This window comes from Phocoena sinus, chromosome 14 (assembly GCF_008692025.1).
Source record: "Phocoena sinus isolate mPhoSin1 chromosome 14, mPhoSin1.pri, whole genome shotgun sequence".
Classification (NCBI taxonomy): Eukaryota; Metazoa; Chordata; class Mammalia; order Artiodactyla; family Phocoenidae; genus Phocoena; species Phocoena sinus.
This window is the reverse complement of record NC_045776.1, coordinates 39,886,604-39,904,749: the sequence shown is the minus strand read 5'-3', so window position 1 is coordinate 39,904,749 and position 18,146 is coordinate 39,886,604. Positions and strand designations below refer to the sequence as shown.

Here is an 18,146-nt window from a genome sequence, read left to right as displayed (position 1 = left end):
ATCAGTAGTGTATATGTGTCAGTCCCAATCTCCCAGTTCCTCCCATCCCCCCTTCCCCCTTGGTATCCATACATTTGTTCTCTACATCTGTGTCTCTAGTTCTGCTTTGCAAATAAGGTCATCTATACCATTTTTTTAGATTCCACATATATGCAGTAATATACGATATTTGTTTTTCTCTTTCTGACTTCACTCTGTATAGAAGTATTTTTTTAATGCTCATTATTTCTAGCAAAATTCTGTTCATGACAATATATGTATTCTCTAAGATGACAGAGGATTCCTCTACTGTCCTTTTCACTTCCTTCTGAGACCCTGCCAAAGTCACCTTTAATGTCCATATTTCTACCAACAATCTCTTCAAGGCAACCTAGACTTTTTGTATCACGAGCCTCAAAACTCTTCCAGCTTCCACCCAATTCTAAAGCCACATCGACATTTTTAGGTATTTGTTAAAGCAGCACCACATTTCTGGTACCACAGACAGAGTGGTTTAATACAACAGAAATTGATTCTATCACAGTCTGGAGGTTAGAAATCCAAAATCAAAGGTGCTGGCAAGGGCCATGCTCCCCTGAAGGCTCTGGGGAAGGACTGGTTTCATGCCTGTCTCCTAACTTCAGGTGGTTGCTGCCGTCCTTGGCATTCTTTCCCTTATGGATGCATCACTTCAGTCTCTGCCTCCACATTCACATAGCATCCTCCTCTCTCTGTGAGTCCCCTCTGTGTCTGAATTCATCTCTTCTATATGCATACCAGTCATTGGATTAGGGCCTACCTTAAACCAGTATGACCTCATCTTTACTTGATTACATCTGCAAAGACCCTATTTTCAAATACAGTCACATTCTCAGGTAACAGAGGTTAGGAGTTGAACATATCTTTTAAGGGGGCGGGACACAATTCAACACAACAGTGTGGTAAGTACAAACTAAGAGTTGTTTAAACCACTGTGACTTGGTTTTGAAGTTGAAGACTTCAAATTGTTGCCAATGACCTCATTTGATTGAAGACAAAAGAAATGATTTGATCTGAATTCAACACTAAAGGTCTTGGAGAATTCTAGTGTTTCTGATACAAGCCTACCCATCTCTGCAAAGTGAACCTAGGGAACTCTGATTATATTGGCCGTTATTTCCCCTTCTGAATCTGAGTTTTCAGCACTTGTTCGTTTTTGAAAAGTCAAAGTCAATTGGACACACACATTAACATTTCAAAGGTGTTTTATTGTTGTAATTCAGGTGTCTTATTCAAAACAAACAGCAGCAGCCTACTCATTAATACATACTTGATCAAAAGGAAAGTTAATTTTTTTAAATTTGGCTTCACAATTTGGATTTATATCCCTTTTTTACCTAAACCTAGAGATTGAGTTTTAAGTTGAAGTTCATTCTTTGTGAAGATTGCTTATATAGTCTAAGTATCGAAGGAAATTAATTTCCAATGCAATGTAATACATGGTAAGCAAAAGTTCTCATGTAGGTCTTCATGTTCAACTTTCTGAGGAAGAGGTCCATAGTTTTCATCATATTCTCAAAGGAATTATATTAGCTCAAAGATTAAGAACCACTACTCTACAAACCATGCCTAAATCAGATATATGTTAGTTTGGCCTAGTTTCTCCCAAGAAGAAATGGAATAGGAAATAGAAATCAGGTAGAATATTGGGGTGGGGGGGTAACATATCAGTTTCATTCTTCAGGCTCTGATATCATTTTCATGCCTGTATTACCATCCCTGATCTCTCTGGAAACCTCTGAATGTCTTTTACCTTACTGAGATGAACCTCTTCAGTGTCAGCTGGAGTGGATCACAGTTGGGTCTAGGTTTGTTTTGGCCAATCCATCGAACTGTTGAACTCCAAGCTGGCTTCTCAGACTCACTCACAGAATGTAACATCTCTGGTAAGACTCCACAAAGCAACAAATCTAGCATAATCTGAAAGAACAGTTTGGTTTTCTTGGTTAAACACCCAGAAAATGTATGTTCACTTCATCACTTCTGGGTAAAAGATTAACAAAACCCTTACATTTGTACATGAGAATTAACCTTTGGTTGACTCTCCCATTCTCTTTTACTGGAAACCTATTACAAGTATGTCAGCTGTGGCATTCTCATACACTGTTGGTGGGAATGCACAATGATTCAGCCACTCTGAAAAGCAGTGTAGCAGTTTCTTAAAATGTTAAACATGCACTTAACCAGGAAAGAGAAAAAAGCATATGTCCATATAAAGACTTGTACACGAATGTTCATAGCACCTTTATTCGTAATAGTGAAAAAACAATAAATAACCCAAATGCCCATCAGCTGGTGAATGGATAAACAAATTGTGGTGTGTACATCCAATGGAATATTATTCAGCAACAAAAAGGAGGAGTGGACTATTGATACACACAGCAAGATAGATAAATCACAAAATAATAATGCTTAGAAAGAAGTCTGAGTGCAAAACAGAGTGCATTCTGTTTGATTCCATTTAAATAACTCTCTAGAAAATGCTAATTAATCTATAGTAACAGAAAGCAGAACAGTGGCTGTGGTAGGAAAGGGAGGGATTATCAAGGGAAGGAGGAAACTTTTAGGGATGTGGTCACAATTTTCATTGTGGTGATGGTTTCACAGTTGTATACATATGACAAAATTTACCAAATTGTATACTTTAGATATTTGCTGATTATTGTATGCCTATTATACATCAGTAAAGCTATTTTTTAAAAAGCATCTGTACTCTCTACTTGGGAGGGCTGGACACAAACGAGCTCCTTACCTTTTATCAGGGTCTCATTCACACATCCCTAAGATTTCATAAATCAGAACAGGGTCTTAGGCTGGAACAGAAAACCCTCTTCCTCTACCTCAATCATTACTTCAGCCAGTCACCATTTTCTCAAACCTATACCTTTTCCTCCGACATCTTAACCCAAGTCACACGTCTCACCAGTCTCAATACTTCTATTATTTATTTCTATATCTCCCCCCCCCTGCCCCCCGCCCTTATTTCCCAAGATATTTCCAAGGAAACAGCAATATCCTTTCCTACCCTGATGCCCTCCCCCACCCCCTTTCAGGTCCTTCTCACCCTGATCCTTTAGCCACAATGAGGATTGTATTGGCGAGCAAACATTTTAGGAGACCCCATGGCCTTTCTTGATAGCAAAGTAGGTGAAAATCCAGCTTCGCAGCAATTTAGGGATTAATTCCTGAGCATTATTTATTTTTAAGGCAGTGGTTCTCAAAGTGTGGTCCCAGGACCAGCAGCATCAGGATCACCTGAGAACCTGGGCTCCCATGACAGACTTACTGATTCTAAACCGGCGTGGGGCCCAGAAATCAGTATTTTATTAGAGGCATGCCACTGTGCTGGGGGGAAAACCAGAGAGGACAGGAAGAAAGTTAGAATGGAAGCACACCGGCGAATCTGATTGACAGGTTTGGGGTTGGGTGGGTGGGGGAAGGGATTAAAAAAAAGAGAGAGAGATAATTAAGGAAGAACTCATTTTGTAGTCAGAAAACCTACCCTGCCCCAGGGAGCTTTCTAGAAAGATGTTTTCGGACATTCACGTCAAGAATTGACAGATAGGGGGACTTCCCTGGTGGCGCGGTGGTTAAGAATCCGCCTGCCAATGCAGGGAACACAGGTTCGATCCGTGGTCTGGGAAGATCCCACCTGCCGCGGAGCAACTAAGCCCGTGCACCACAACTACTGAGCCTGTGCTCTAGAGCCCGCGAGCCACAACTACTGAAGCCTTCATGCCTAGAGCCCGTGCTCCGCAACAAGAGAAGCCACCGCGATGAGAAGCCTGCGCACCGCAAGGAAGAGTAGCCACCGCTCGCCCGCGACAAAGCCCGCTCACAGTAACGAAGACCCAACGCAGCCAAAATAATTCATTTTTAAAAATCCGAAGTGATTAAGTTATGTGTGTGCATGTATATATACACACACACACGTATTTTAAAAAAAAAAAAAAGTCATTGGCAGATAGTGCCAGCCAGGCCCCTAGCTACGGCTCCGCTGGAGCCAGATCCGAAGCTGTTCAAGGTTAAATCTCGGCAACTCCCCGCCCCCACCTCACCTCGCCGCCCCCCGCCCCGCGCGTGCGCACGTGCGAAGCTGCGCGCCATAGAGCTGAGCAATCCTCCCAGATTCCTAGAGCGGTCGGCGGTGATGGCCGGTTTACAGGGTGTGAGGCTTGACGGTGACTTGGAGAATACATCGAGGTATGGGTGATGTCGGCTCACGGAAGGCGGAGGAACTCGGGTGATCTGCCCTCCCCAGCGGCCTTGCAGCGCCACCGGGGAACCGTATGCTGTTTCTTGTGTCCGTGGGGAGTCGAGGCTGCCGACGTGGCCCCCAGGCGCGGCTCCTGGGCACTGCGAGCTGGTCGGTTCTCGGCCTGGTGTTCTTTTGGTACGCGGTCGCCCTTGACTAGCGTTGGGTTCAGCTGAATGAACACCAGAAACTTTGGGGCCGGGTGGAATCCAGAGCTTGGATGCATTCACACGAATCAGCGGACGAATGCGTGAGTGTGATAAGAACGGAAGGAGGGAGAGACAGATCATGATGATGGATCAGTAGTGTCATTTCGGTGTAGAAGGGGCAGCGAATAATATAGAGCTAATCGCTAGGGCAAAATTCTGAAATTCCCTCCCCTGCCTTATCTTTACAGTTATATTCTGATTTTGGTAGCATTAACCCCCTGATTATCTTTGAAGATCTCTAGGTTTGGAATGGAGAATGTATATCCAAGAGGGGTGATGCCTGACTCCTGAATGATAGGGAAAGAAGCGTAGTAAATTTGAAAGAAAAGCGCTTGAAAGTTAAATGAGATTTTATTTTCTCTTTAACTTCTTTTATATCTAGAGAATGCTCCTGGTGGTCTAGTCTCAGAACTTATATCTCCAGTCTCCGCAATGATTCCCTTCCAAGTCCGGTGGTGCCCAGTTGCCTCCAGGTCTCAGACTCCTACATGGACAAGAAAAGCTTAGTGAGGAAATGGTAAATCTCCATTTGCTCCCTGAGGTGTCAAGTGTCCAGTGGCAGTCTATGGAGATCCAATTCAATTATGAAGCTCAAGAACACTACCTTCTGTCAGGTGAGAAGCAGTGTGTATCTTTCTTAGTGGTTTGGGTGGGTTGGGGGGTGGGCGCCGTGTTACCTTGCTATGTTAGTGTCTTCAAGTGCTATTGGTATGCCTCATTGCTTACTCCCCACTGTATTAGGCAGTACCATTTCTTTTGTGCTCCAAGCCCATGGCTTTATTGTACATTCTGTCAATCAAATTCTCTTGGTTTTCCTTCCTCTTCTTAAGTACCCAGTGTCGTCCATTTTTCCCATTATAATCACTTTATTACCAATCTGTCAGTGTTTGGTATTTGCCCTTTAAAATCTTTTCAAGTCATCTTTCTCATGTACTGTTGGGGCATAGTTAAAAGTTTTGGAGTCTGACACCTGTATTCAAATACTAGCTTTGTCATTTACTAGCTTCAGTAAGTTACTTACATTTTAAAAAAATAATCCTGTTTCCTCACTTTATAAGTGTATAATAACTCATACCTTGGAAGTTATTTTGAGGGTTGTGTCTATCTATTACTCCATAATAAAGGACCCCAAAACTTAGTGACCTAAAACACTAAGACATTTTTCAACGATGTTATTTTCTTATGGTTCTGTAGGTCATTGGCTTGGGCTGGGTTCAGCTGGGCAGTTTTCTTCTGGAATCACTCATGCTCAACTAGGGCCAGGGTCTATGTTGGTATCAATTATAACATGTCCAGCTGTTGGTGCTGGCTATAGCTTGGGTCACGTATCTCCGGCAGGCTAGCCTAGACTTCTTCACAGGGCAGCTAGTCTTTAAAAAGAGAGAGGGATGCTAAGCACTTTTCTAGCCTGTGTTTGCGTTACATTTGTTATTATCTCATTGACCAAAGCAAGTCACATAACCAATTCCAGAGTCATTGTGGGAGAAAACCACACAAGGATATAGATATTAGGAGATAGGATCATTGGGGTCCATTACTATTATAACAGATACCACAAGCACTAGATAAGATTCCATATATACGGCTCTGAGCAGATACCTGGCTGGTAGTAAATTCTTTACGAATGGTAGTCACTGTTATTTTTAGTAAGATAATCTTGGTGATGACTTTGTTCAGATGTTCTGCAGGCTCTCTTTTCCACATCATATTTTGCTGCTTTTTTTTTTTTTTTTTGGAATAGGATTATAGATTATTTTTATTTTCTGTTTTGTTTTTTCTTATTTTTTTATAAATAATATAATAATTATAATCAGGAAAACAGATGATTAAAACAAATTCAAAACTTTTCTTGAAGCCAGATATCTGGGGTATCATTCCTTTTCATAACTTCACCAATTTCACACATATCCCCCAGCTCAACTGGTTTTTTGTTTTTTTTTTTTTTTTTTTAACATCTTTATTGGGGTATAATTGCTTTACAATGATGTGTTAGTTTCTGATTTATAACAAAGTGAATCAGCTATACATATACATGTGCTCCCATGTGTCTTCCCCCTTGCGTCTCCCTCCCTCCCACTCTCCCCCTCCCACCCCTCCAGGCTGTCCCAAAGCCCCGAGCTAATATCCCTGTGCCTTGCGGCTGCTTCCCCCTAGCTATCTACCTTACTACGTTTGTTAGTGTGTATATGTTCATGACTCTCTCTCGCCCTGTCAAAACTCACCCTTCCCCCTCCCCATATCCTTAAGTCCGTTCTCCAGTAGGTCTGCGCCTCTATTCCTGTCTTATCCCTAGGTTCTTCATGACATTTTTTCCCCTTAAATTCCATATATATGTGTTAGCATACGGTATTTGTCTTTGTCTTTCTGACTTACTTCACTCTGTATGACAGACTCTAGGTCTATCCATCTCATTACAAATATCTCAATTTCATTTCTTTTTAAGGCTGAGTAATATTCCATTGTGTATATGTGCCACATCTTCTTTATCCATTCGTCCGATGATGGGCGCTTAGGTTCTTTCCATCTCCGGGCTATTGTAAATAGAGCTGCAATGAACATTTTGGTACATGACTCTTTTTGAATTTTGGTTTTCTCAGGGTATATGCCCAGTAGTGGGATTGCTGGGTCATATGGTAATTCTATTTGTAGTTTTTTAAGGAACCTCCATACTGTTCTCCATAGTGGCTGAACCAATTCACATTCCCACCATATTTTGCTGCTTTTTGATTTTGGTCTTTCCATTACTGCTGTTTTGCCTATGAAATTAACCTGTTGTCCTTTTCTTTTACTCTAAATCTTTTGCCTGTCTTTAGTTTTGGAGTATCTTTTTTTTTTTTTTTTTTTCCTCGTACGCGGGCCTCTCACTGTTGTGACCTCTCCCGTTGCGGAGCACAGGCTCCGGACGTGCAGGCTCAGCGGCCATGGCTCATGGGCCCAGCCGCTCCGCAGCATGTGGGATCCTCCCTGACCAGGGTACGAACCCATGTCCCCCGCATCGTCAAGTGGACTCTCAACCACTGCACCACCAGGGAAGCCCTGGAGTATCTTTTATTTTATTTTATTTAGTTTCTCTCTCCTGTAGTTAGAATTTGTTTTTCCTTAAGAGTCTATTCTAAGGCATCTAGCTGTCTTCTTTCCTGAGAATCACTGCCTCCTCCTTGTTGTTTTACTTAAATTGACATACATACTATATGTGTTTGTGTCTCTTAGAATGTGTATAAAATAACTTTTTTATGATAAAGAAATATAATTATATTAAAGTGCATTTATAAAATATAGAAAGGCACAAAATAGAAATTTTAATAACCTACAACTCCACCATTTAGAGGTAGTCACTGGATACATTAATACATTAATGTATCCTTCAAATCATTTAATTAACTGTTCACCAAATATTTATTGTTGATAAATGTTTATTAGTTCATAAGATCATAGCTTATTAATGATTATTAACCATTAATAATAATATTATTAGTTACTGAGGGTTTACTTTGTATCAGCCACTGTTCTAAGTTCTGGGGATGTAGCAGTGAACTAATCAGAGAAGCCTTTGCCCTCAAGGACTTTACATTCTAGTAGGGGAAACAGGAAATATTTAAGTATACAGTGTAGTATCAGATAGTGATAATGGTTATATAAGATGTATCAGTCAGGATTCTGGCAGGAAACAGATGGCTCATTCAAATTGGGTAATTCAAAGTTTCATAAAGAGGATGGGAAGGATTACAGAAATCAACAAGGGATGGAGAACAGCATACACAAAGCCTAAGCTGATAGTTATAACTATCCTCTTCCATCACCCACTCCATATTGCCCTTGCCTTCTGCCAGAATCTCAGTGGCACAGAGTTCTTTATCTAGTCAAATAAAATAAACGTTTTCTAGATGACCTGAGTCCTTGGTGATCCTGCCTCTTTCAGGTTACTTCTGTGAACCATTGACTGGGCCTATTAGACATGAGAGAACTACGAGGCACCCCCACTGAGTCCTCTGAGTTCCAATAGCAGCAACCATTTCCCCACTGGTGATTGGTATCAGTCATTCTGGCCGGTAGAGGGACCCCATCTCTGCGGGCTGGTTTGGCAGTTTGAGGAGCCCAAAATGCTGAAGCAGGAAGCAGTCTCAACTTCAAATTTAACAAAATTATGACTTTGTCCCATGGTAGAAGTATTTTTCCTTTGAGAATCAGAACCCTGAACCCACCAAGCCCAAGATCATAGGGATAGGAAGCAAAAATAATATAAGTGGATTATGAGGTATATAGTAAGAAGAGACATCATTACTTTCTCTACCACCCTTCGTTCCTATGCCCATGTATTATGGCCATGGGGGAGACAACACTGTTTATCACCCTTTAGTTTAATGCGCATATTACATCCTGTATGACAGCACCCCAAACTTATCAAGGTGTTGTTGTCTAGCTTGTACTGTAATTGAGCCTACATTTAATCGTTCCACCATTATCACAATCCACTTACTTCTGGATGATGGGACATGTGGTAAGACCCATGAATTATATGTGTATTAGATCATCGCTTAACTTCCTTCCCTGTAAAATGACTCCTTTGGAGGTAATATTATAGAGAGTACCATAATATATACGGCATTCTCTTAAGTCAATGCAAATTTGTATCTAGACTATGTATTTAGTCCTTTGAAGTTGCTGCCCTTTCCATAATAAAAGGGGTCAGATGTAATAAATCTGTCCCCAAGTGGCTAGCTGGTTCCTCTCTAGGGAATGGTACCTTATTAGGGCCTTAGCAGTTGGCTACTTGGGCACATAGCAATGATTACAGGCATATCAACCTTGATAAGTGGAGGTCCGTATTGTTAAGCCCATATATAGCCTCCATCCCTGCTGCCATGACCTCTTTGTACATGAGTCCATTGGGCAAACATTGGTAAAAAGGCTGATTGACATTCATAATATGGGTCACCAAGTCCATCCTTCTGATTGGGAGGCTTCTCCACAGTGGATGCCCTTTGGTGAGGATTCACATGGGCCACAAACATATTCATTCTTTGGTTTATCCTCATACTTTTCCTCCAGAATTCTTATTTCTTGTCTTCCAATCTTGTTCTTTCCAGGTACCTAACTAATCAAATAACCCATTAGTCACTATCCATGGATCAGTATATACATGTATCTTAGGCTATATTGCCTTCCATGGAAGGTAGACAACCAGGTGTATACCTGAAATTCTGCCCACTGGAAGGATTTGCCTTTACCAGCATGTTTAAGGCCACCCCTGAGTAGGGGTGTAAGTGAAAGGTACTCACTTTCAGGTGGTGCCCACACACTGGGCAGGCCCATCTACAAACCAGTTCTGTACATTTTACTCCTCTGTTAACTGGTAATAGGGAATTCCCATAGGGCCATGAATATAGGTTGAGGGGGAGAGGTAGTGGAGCAGTAGGAACAAGTACCATGGGAATCTGAGTCACTAGCACATGGAATATACTTGTCTTCCAGATATGCTTTTATAATGGAATACTGGTTTGTATGTTCAATTTTATGAATTGATGGGTCAAATAACAACTAATACATAGTGGTCAGTTTGCAATAGTTATTTGGTGCCCTGTGGTCAAGCATTAAGTTTCTGTTAGTGCCCAAAAGCAAGCCAGGATCTGCTTTTCACTTAGAAAATTGTTGGCAGAAAACAGTATGGCCTTACTCCAGTGTGGTTCTCTTATAGAGGCTTGCAAGAGGCTTCATACAGCAACCATGACTGCTGCAGACACTTCCAATACCATTGGTTATCCTGGTTAATAAGGGTCATGTGACAGGACAGCTTGCATTGCAACATGGTCCTACTGCAGAACGCTTTTTTACTCTAAGCCTCACTCAAAAGTAGCAACTGTGCAAGTTACTCAAATTGGTCATTTCAGCACATTTACTATGGTATCTGTTGCCTCAAAAATGCAGGGCCCACCAACATTGTGCCTTTCTGAGGTGGTAACAGTTGGTTAGAGAGATAACCAAAGTGAAAGAATAAGCTGTAACCATCTGAGAGAAGAGTCTTCCAGGTGGAGGGAATAGCAAAAGACAGAGGCCCATAGATATAGCAGGAACAGAGTAATAAGCCTGGGGTAGACATGTGATAGGGGTGGTTTAGAATGAAATCAGGGCAGAGAGAAAGAAAGGGACCAGATCATATGGAACCTTCTAAGTCACGGTAAGGACTTAGAATTTATTCCCAGTGAAATGGGAAACCATTGGAACTCTTTACACAGGATAACATGTAAAGATCACTCTGACTGTTGTGTGGAGAGCAGGAGAAAGGTAAGTTAGCAGGAAGAAAGCAAATGATTTAAGAGAGTAGTCAACTATGTCAAACAAATCAAGAATAAGATTGAAAACTGACCACTGGATTTTTCAAGATAAAGCATATTAGGGACTTTAATAAGTGCAGTTTTGATGGAGTTACGGAGATAAAAAGCCTGATTGTATTGGGTTAAAAAGAGAATAGACTTGATGTTGGTTAGAATATAGAGCAATGTGAACTATATACACCTGATGGAAGTGTGAATTGGCTTAACCACTTTGGAAAAGTCTAGTTGAAGACCTAACAGTTCTGATCCTAAATTTATATAACCTAGAGAAACATTTGGATATGTGTATCAAGATAGATGTACCCGCATATTCATATCAGCATTGTTTGAAATAGCAAAATGTTCTTATCCATTGAAGAAGAATGGATAAACCACTTGTGGTGTATGTCACACTATAATAGTGAACATGAATGGACTACAGCTACACACATGACTGTGGATGAATCTTCCAAACATAATGTTGAGTAAAAAAACAAGTCACAGAATACATGTGGTATGATTCCATAAAGTTCAAAAACATGCTGTATTTGCCTGCTAGGGCTATAACAAAACCACAGACTAGGTGGCTTAAACAACACAAATTTGTTTTCTCAGTTCTGTGCATTAATTTTAGTCATCTATGCTTTGCTTTCTTCTAGAAGTATTATAGTTTTAGCTTTTATGTTTAGGTTTATATTACATGTCTAGTTAATTTTTGTGTATAGCATAAGGAAAGAGTCAGAGTTAATTTTTGTTATTATGATATCCAGTTGTAACACTTTTTTTGAAAAGAGACTACCCTTTCACCCTTGAATTATATGGGCAACTTTGTTGAAGGTCAGTTGTACATATATGTTTGGATCTATTTATAGACTCTGTTCTATTCCATTAATGGATATGTCGATCCTATGCCAGTACCTCGCTGCCTTGATTACTGTGGCTTCGTAATAAAGCTTGAAATCAGGGAGTATAAGCTCTCTAATATTGTTCTTCTTTTTCAAAATTGTTTAGACCCTTCTCTGCCTTTCTACACAAAGTTTAGAATCGGTTTGTCAGTTTCTATGAAAAGGCCTGCTGAGATTTTGATTGGGGTTGCATTGAATCCATAGATCAATTTGGGGAGAATTTCATCACTTTAACAATATTAAATCTTCCTATACGTAAATGATGGCATATATTTCTATTTATTAGATCTTTAATTTCAGCAACATTTGATAGTTTTCATTATGTAGATACTGCACATATTTCATTGAATTTGTTTCTAATTATTTCATTTTTTTGGTGCAATTGAAAAAAATTGTTTTTAATTTTAGGTTCTAATTGTTCATTGCTAGTATACAGAAATACAATCAGGTTTTGTGTATTGCACTAATAAACCATTTACAAGTTCTAATAACTTTTTAAAGACACTTTAGTATTTTCTGTATACGTGACTGCATAGTCTATAAGACAGTTTGACTTCTTGTATGCCTCATTTATTTTTCATGTTATATTGCATTTACTATGAATATTGAGTAAAAGTTGTACAATATTGAATAAAAGTAGTTAAGAGAGGGCATCCTTATTTTCCTCCCTTGTTCCTGGGACAAAAGCATTTAATGTTTAACCATTAAGTATGATGTTAGCTGTTGGTCTTTCTTTGCTTTTTATTGAAGTAGTTAATTTACATGTAACATAGTTGATGTTTGGATTTAAATGTACCATCTTATTTTTTGTTATTTTCCCATATTTTGTTTCTTTTTTCTTTTTCTTTTTTCTCCCTTTGTGCCTAATTTAATTATGTTAACAAGTTTTTTATTTTTCTGTTTTTTTCTCTATTAGCTTATTGTTTATACATCCTTTTATTGTTATTTAATTGTCACCTAATAGCAGCCTTTCTCAAATGTGATTCTGTGAGAGAATTAAGCCAAAATGCTCTGAGGCATCCACTAAGTTACATATTAATGTTTCTCCTGTACATCTATTGATTTACTTGCTATCTACCATCTTTGGGAGAATTAAGAAAATAGTCAGGCAAATTATTTTCTTTTTATTTTCTTGTGGAACCCTAGTTGAAAAAGGCTGCCTTAGAAGTTACAACATACACATTTGATTTATTACAGTTTATCTTAATTTATTATTTCTAGGATAACCCAAAGACCTTGTAATATTATAGTTCTATTTACCTCCCTCCTCTTGTGCTATTTTTGCCATATATTTTAACTCTACATATATATTGTAAAATCCATGAGACATTCATATTGCTTATATCATTCAGTACATACACATTTAGATTTACCGCAATACTTTACTTTTTCCAGTACCCTTTGCCTTTGGCAAAGAGGATAAGCCTCCACTTGGAGGCTTGGGATTTTGGACTTTAGCCCTTGAAATTAATCTTTGTCATGTTTTCAGCTCTCTAGACCATTTGCTGTCTGAGAATGGTGTGCCTTTTATAGTAAACACCACTTAATGACTGATAGTCTCAAGAATTTCAATGGAGCTCCCATGTTCTCTACCATTACAGGCCTCTGGTATTGTTGAGCAGAGGAATAATCTCCTCAAAAATCAACTCAAAAGAGATTTCTGATCCTACCTCCCTAACCTTTTTCTGGTCCACATACCTTAGTAAGGAAGTTTGGTCACTGAATATGGCTGTTCCCAAAAGGATCATGTTTTCTAGGCCACTTCTTTCTAATAATCAGGGCAAAAGAGGTGGAGGACTATGTAGACCTCTTTTTGAAAATTCAGACTTCTTTTCTAACCATTCCTGAGCTTGATGCTTCTTTCTTTCCACTAATGACAACATGTGACCAGCCTGGTTGGTATACACTCACAGTGACAGCCTGGCTGCCACTGCCTCCTCCTCCTCTCCCTCCCTTTCACCTCCTCCCCCACTCCTTCACCCAAGTATTCATTCATACTGCCTACTTTATATATGTCAGTAAATTGTTTATGTATTAGCTCTAATATAGTCAAACTTTCCTAATCACTGTAATTAGGTTTCAGTATTCCCAGATCTCCTGTGACAGACATATACAGAACATATCTGATAAGCCACTTCAATAAACGATTATCCATTACTTGTTGATTCTTCTTAGTTTCCCTCTCAGAAGATAATTTTCAGTATTTTCATAGGAAAATACTAATATATTTCACCTGAAACTTTCTTACAGTATGGAGAACATATTCCATTTATATTTTATTGTTCTAGATGGTGAGACTAAGGCCAAGGTTGGAGAGCTGGCTTCCGAGGAGGAAATTACAGCAAAAATTGAACCATTGACTGAAGAGTCTGGTAACCCCAGAGGTGATGTTCTCCAGGATTCTGAATGCAGGGAATTCTGTGGATTTGGGGATAAATTCAATGAAAAGGATCAGAACCTCTTCAAAAGAAGACAATATAACTGTGCTGAATGTGGGCAAAACTTTGCTTGTAGTACAGGCCTTATTAGGCATCAAAGAACCCATTGGGAGAAACCCTATGAATGTGATAAGTGTGGAAAGGCCTTTAATGTGAGCTCAGCCCTGGTTCTGCATCAGAGAATTCATACTGGGGAGAAACCCTATCCTTGTAATTGGTGTATTAAAAGTTTCCGTCGGAGCTCAGACCTTATTAAACATCAAAGAGTCCACACTGGTGAAAAACCTTACAAATGTGATGAATGTGGGAAAGCCTTCAGTCAGAGCTCTGATCTTATTATACATCAGAGAATACATACAGGAGAAAAACCCTATCAGTGCAGTCATTGTAGTAAAAGTTTTAGCCAGCGCTCAGACCTGGTTAAACATCAAAGAATACATACTGGAGAGAAGCCTTATACATGTAACCAGTGTAACAAACATTTTAGTCAGAGTTCTGATGTTATAAAACATCAAAGAATCCATACTGGTGAGAAACCATATAAATGTGATGTGTGTGGAAAAGCCTTCAGTCAGAGCTCAGATCTTATTCTACATCAGAGAATCCACACTGGAGAGAAACCATATCCATGTAATCAGTGTAGCAAAAGTTTCAGTCAGAATTCAGACCTTATTAAACATCGAAGGATCCACACTGGAGAGAAACCCTATAAATGTAATGAATGTGGGAAAGCTTTTAATCAGAGCTCAGTCCTTATTCTGCATCAGAGAATTCACACTGGAGAGAAACCCTATCCATGTAATCAGTGTAGCAAAACCTTCAGTAGACTTTCAGATCTTGTTAATCATCAACGAATTCACACTGGAGAGAAGCCTTACCCATGTAACCAGTGCAATAAAATGTTTAGTCGAAGATCAGACCTTATTAAACATCATAGAATTCATACAGGTGAGAAACCCTATGAATGTGATGAGTGTGGGAAAACCTTTAGTCAAAGCTCAAACCTCATTCTGCATCAGAGAATCCACACTGGAGAGAAACCCTATCCATGTAGCGATTGTACTAAAAGTTTTAGTCGTCGTTCTGACCTCGTGAAACATCAGAGAATACACACTGGAGAGAAACCGTATGCATGTAATCAGTGCAATAAAAATTTTAGTCAAAGCTCAGACCTCACTAAACATCAGAGAGTACACTCTGGGGAAAAACCCTATCATTGTGATTGTTGTGAGAAAGCCTTCAGTCAGAGTTCTGACCTTATTCTTCATCAGAGAATTCACACTGGAGAAAAACCATATCCATGCACACAGTGCAGCAAAAGTTTCAGTCAGAACTCCGACCTTATCAAGCACCAGAGGATCCACACTGGGGAAAAACCATATAAATGTAATGAATGTGGGAAGGCTTTCAGTCAGTGCTCAGCTCTTGTCCTACATCAGAGGATCCACACTGGGGAGAAACCATATCCATGTGATCAGTGTGGCAAAAGCTTTAGTCGACGCTCTGATCTTATTAACCATCAAAGAATCCACACTAATGAAAATACATATAAATGTGATGTGTCTGGGGAAGCCTTTAGCGCATGCACTGATCTTACTGAACACCAGGGAATCCACATTGGAGAGAAATCCCACAGGTGTGTTCGGTGCAGCAGACATTTTAGCCAACTCTCTGATCTTATTAATCATGAGAAAGTCCATTCGGGGGAAGACACTCTAAATGTGATGAATATGGGAAAACCTTTAGTGTATACACCAACTTTATTCGGTACCAGAGACACTCTGCCAGAAAAAAATCTTATGAATGCTATGGATGATTATGAAAAAGGTTTTAATCAATGCTCAACTCTTGTGCTACATTAAAAAAGACCACACGCACTAGAGAGAAAACATATTAATTCAATTTTTATAATGAAAGTTTAACTCAGAGCTCAGACATTACTAAAGAAAAATTCTGAGGAGGAATCCTGTGAGTTGTTGGAAAAACCTTCAATGTGAAAAAATTTTTACTGAATGTCAGAAACGATGGGAAAAAATTCTATCTGCTGTAATGTAAGAAAAGCTCTAGTCTTTTATTCAAACACTGCACAAGAGGAAAGTTTTATCATTATAAGAAATGTCTAACCATATTAATGCAGAACCTTATCAGATATTGTAAAAACCAGTGTGGTGTTGTGTGCAATCAGAAAGAAATGTATTAGTGTTATAATCTCAAACCTTTTGTGAGCCCAGATCACCTATTGCATATCACAGAAGTTATTTTAGCGAATGTAGGGAAAATTTAAACCCTTCCCATATCTTAATTGGCATTCACTCTGATAATTCGCATACCACTTATCTCCTGAAAGCTGGAGAATCCTACCTTATGCAAACATTAGTTATTAAATTCCCTCTGTGTGAACATGCTATGCTATTCTGGTATTAAACTTATTAACTGCATAACTCTAGTGCCCCATTTTCTGAAATATCCTTTTTTTTGTGGGGGTGGCCAAGTTTTGGTCTTCCTAGTGAGCATGAGTTTTCAAGTTCCTGTGGTGTTCACAGCAAACATGAATTTTTTTGCTCTTAATAATGTAGCCCATCCATAAACTTTAGTGGTTTGAAATTACTTCTTCAACACTACCATTTAATTACAGTTTCTAAATATGTGAAACAATTTAAAAAAAAATAATTCCATATGTTAAAGTGTGGATATTTCTCTACTTCTATGTTTATCCTGTCTGTCATCTATAGATTGAACAAAAATGTTAGCTAAAGTAACACCCACATGACTAATTGATATTGCATATTCTGTCTAAAAATAAAAAGACCTATTGATCTTTTTTTAATGGCAACATTCATCAGACTTTGTTTTGTTTGTTGATTTCTGACATATATATTGATAATATGCCATGTGTACACAATGTTTTCAACTGAAAAACAAATAGTTTTTAAAAGTAAAAAAAAAAAAAAAAAGTAAAAAAAATTGTCTTTGTGGTATTAACCATTTGTTAAAATCCTGCTACTGTCATTTACTTTGACTATCCCCATAATTATCCAATTAATATTTTAATTTAACATACATTGTTAAATTATGTGCAAGGCATTTTTTTAGGTTTTGTAGTATACACAAAGAATATACTGTCCCCCAAAAACATGTACTGTACAGTGATAAAGGCTGATGTATACAGAAAATATATGGTTCAATATAATCATAAAGTTAGGCAAGATGCTTATAAGAGCTCACAGGAGGTAGGGTTCAATTCTGATTGGAAAGAAAAGGAAAAGCTTTGTGGAACTCCTGAGATTTGAGTTTTGAAGGATGGGAGTAGAGGCATAAAGGCAGAGAGGGAATAATCAACAAAGGCACAGAAGCAAGAAAATATAAGAAGTGATGTAGAGTATGGTGCTTAGTCATTAATTCAATAAATATTCAGTGTCAGGCACTGTACTGAGTGCTGCTGAAGAAAAAATTATTCCTGCCCTCATGCTTAAGTGTTTAGGAAAATAATGACTGAAGCATGTACTTAAAAGAGTAAGAATAAAGTGGAAATTAAAATGAAGGAGAAAAGACAGTTAAGAAATGTGATGCTAGGGCTTCCCTCGTGGCTCTGGTTAAGAATCCGCCTGCCAATGCAGGGGACACGGGTTCGAACCCTGGTCCAGGGAGGATCCCACATGCCGCGGAGCAACTGGGCCCGTGAGCCACAACTACTGAGCCTGCGCGTCTGGAGCCTGTGCTCCGCAACAAGAGAGGCCGCGGCAGTGAGAGTCCCACGCACTGTGATGAAGAGTGGCCCCCACTTGCCGCTTTCGCTCGAGAGCCCTCACACAGAAACGAAGGCCCAACGCAGCCAAAAATTAATTAATTAATTATTTTTAAAAAAGTAAACATTGAATTACAATATGATCCAGCAATTCCACTTCTGGGTGTATACCCAAAATAATTGAAAGAAGGGACTCAAATGTGTGTACACTGATGTTCATAGCAACATTATTCACAATAGCCAAAAGCTGAAAGCAACCTAAATG

General features: G+C 39.2%; 2 protein-coding genes across 6 annotated transcripts in view; one reads left to right on the top strand and one right to left on the bottom strand.

Annotated features, from left to right (window-relative positions):
* Positions 1-16,975, top strand: part of ZNF397 (zinc finger protein 397) — a 53,921-nt gene extending 36,946 nt beyond the window's left edge. Inside the window, exons 1-3 of one of the 5 annotated variants that reach the window (XM_032654099.1) lie at positions 4,142-4,221; positions 4,865-5,096; positions 13,987-16,975. In XM_032654099.1, coding sequence (XP_032509990.1) covers positions 4,997-5,096; positions 13,987-15,998 — 2,112 coding nt within the window. In that variant the 5' untranslated portion in view covers positions 4,142-4,221; positions 4,865-4,996 and the 3' untranslated portion in view covers positions 15,999-16,975. Of the gene's footprint in view, positions 1-4,141; positions 4,524-4,864; positions 5,097-13,986 lie in introns of those variants that run through there. The other 4 variants (XM_032654101.1, XM_032654102.1, XM_032654100.1 and 1 more) reach the window with 4 other exon arrangements.
* ZNF24 (zinc finger protein 24) overlaps positions 1-18,146 on the bottom strand; it is a 64,291-nt gene that overhangs the window by 25,136 nt on the left and 21,009 nt on the right. Inside the window, exon 1 of the mRNA XM_032654105.1 lies at positions 3,521-3,585. Within this exon, the coding sequence (XP_032509996.1) occupies positions 3,521-3,560 (40 nt within the window). The 5' untranslated portion in view covers positions 3,561-3,585. Of the gene's footprint in view, positions 1-3,520 lie in introns of the transcript that reaches the window.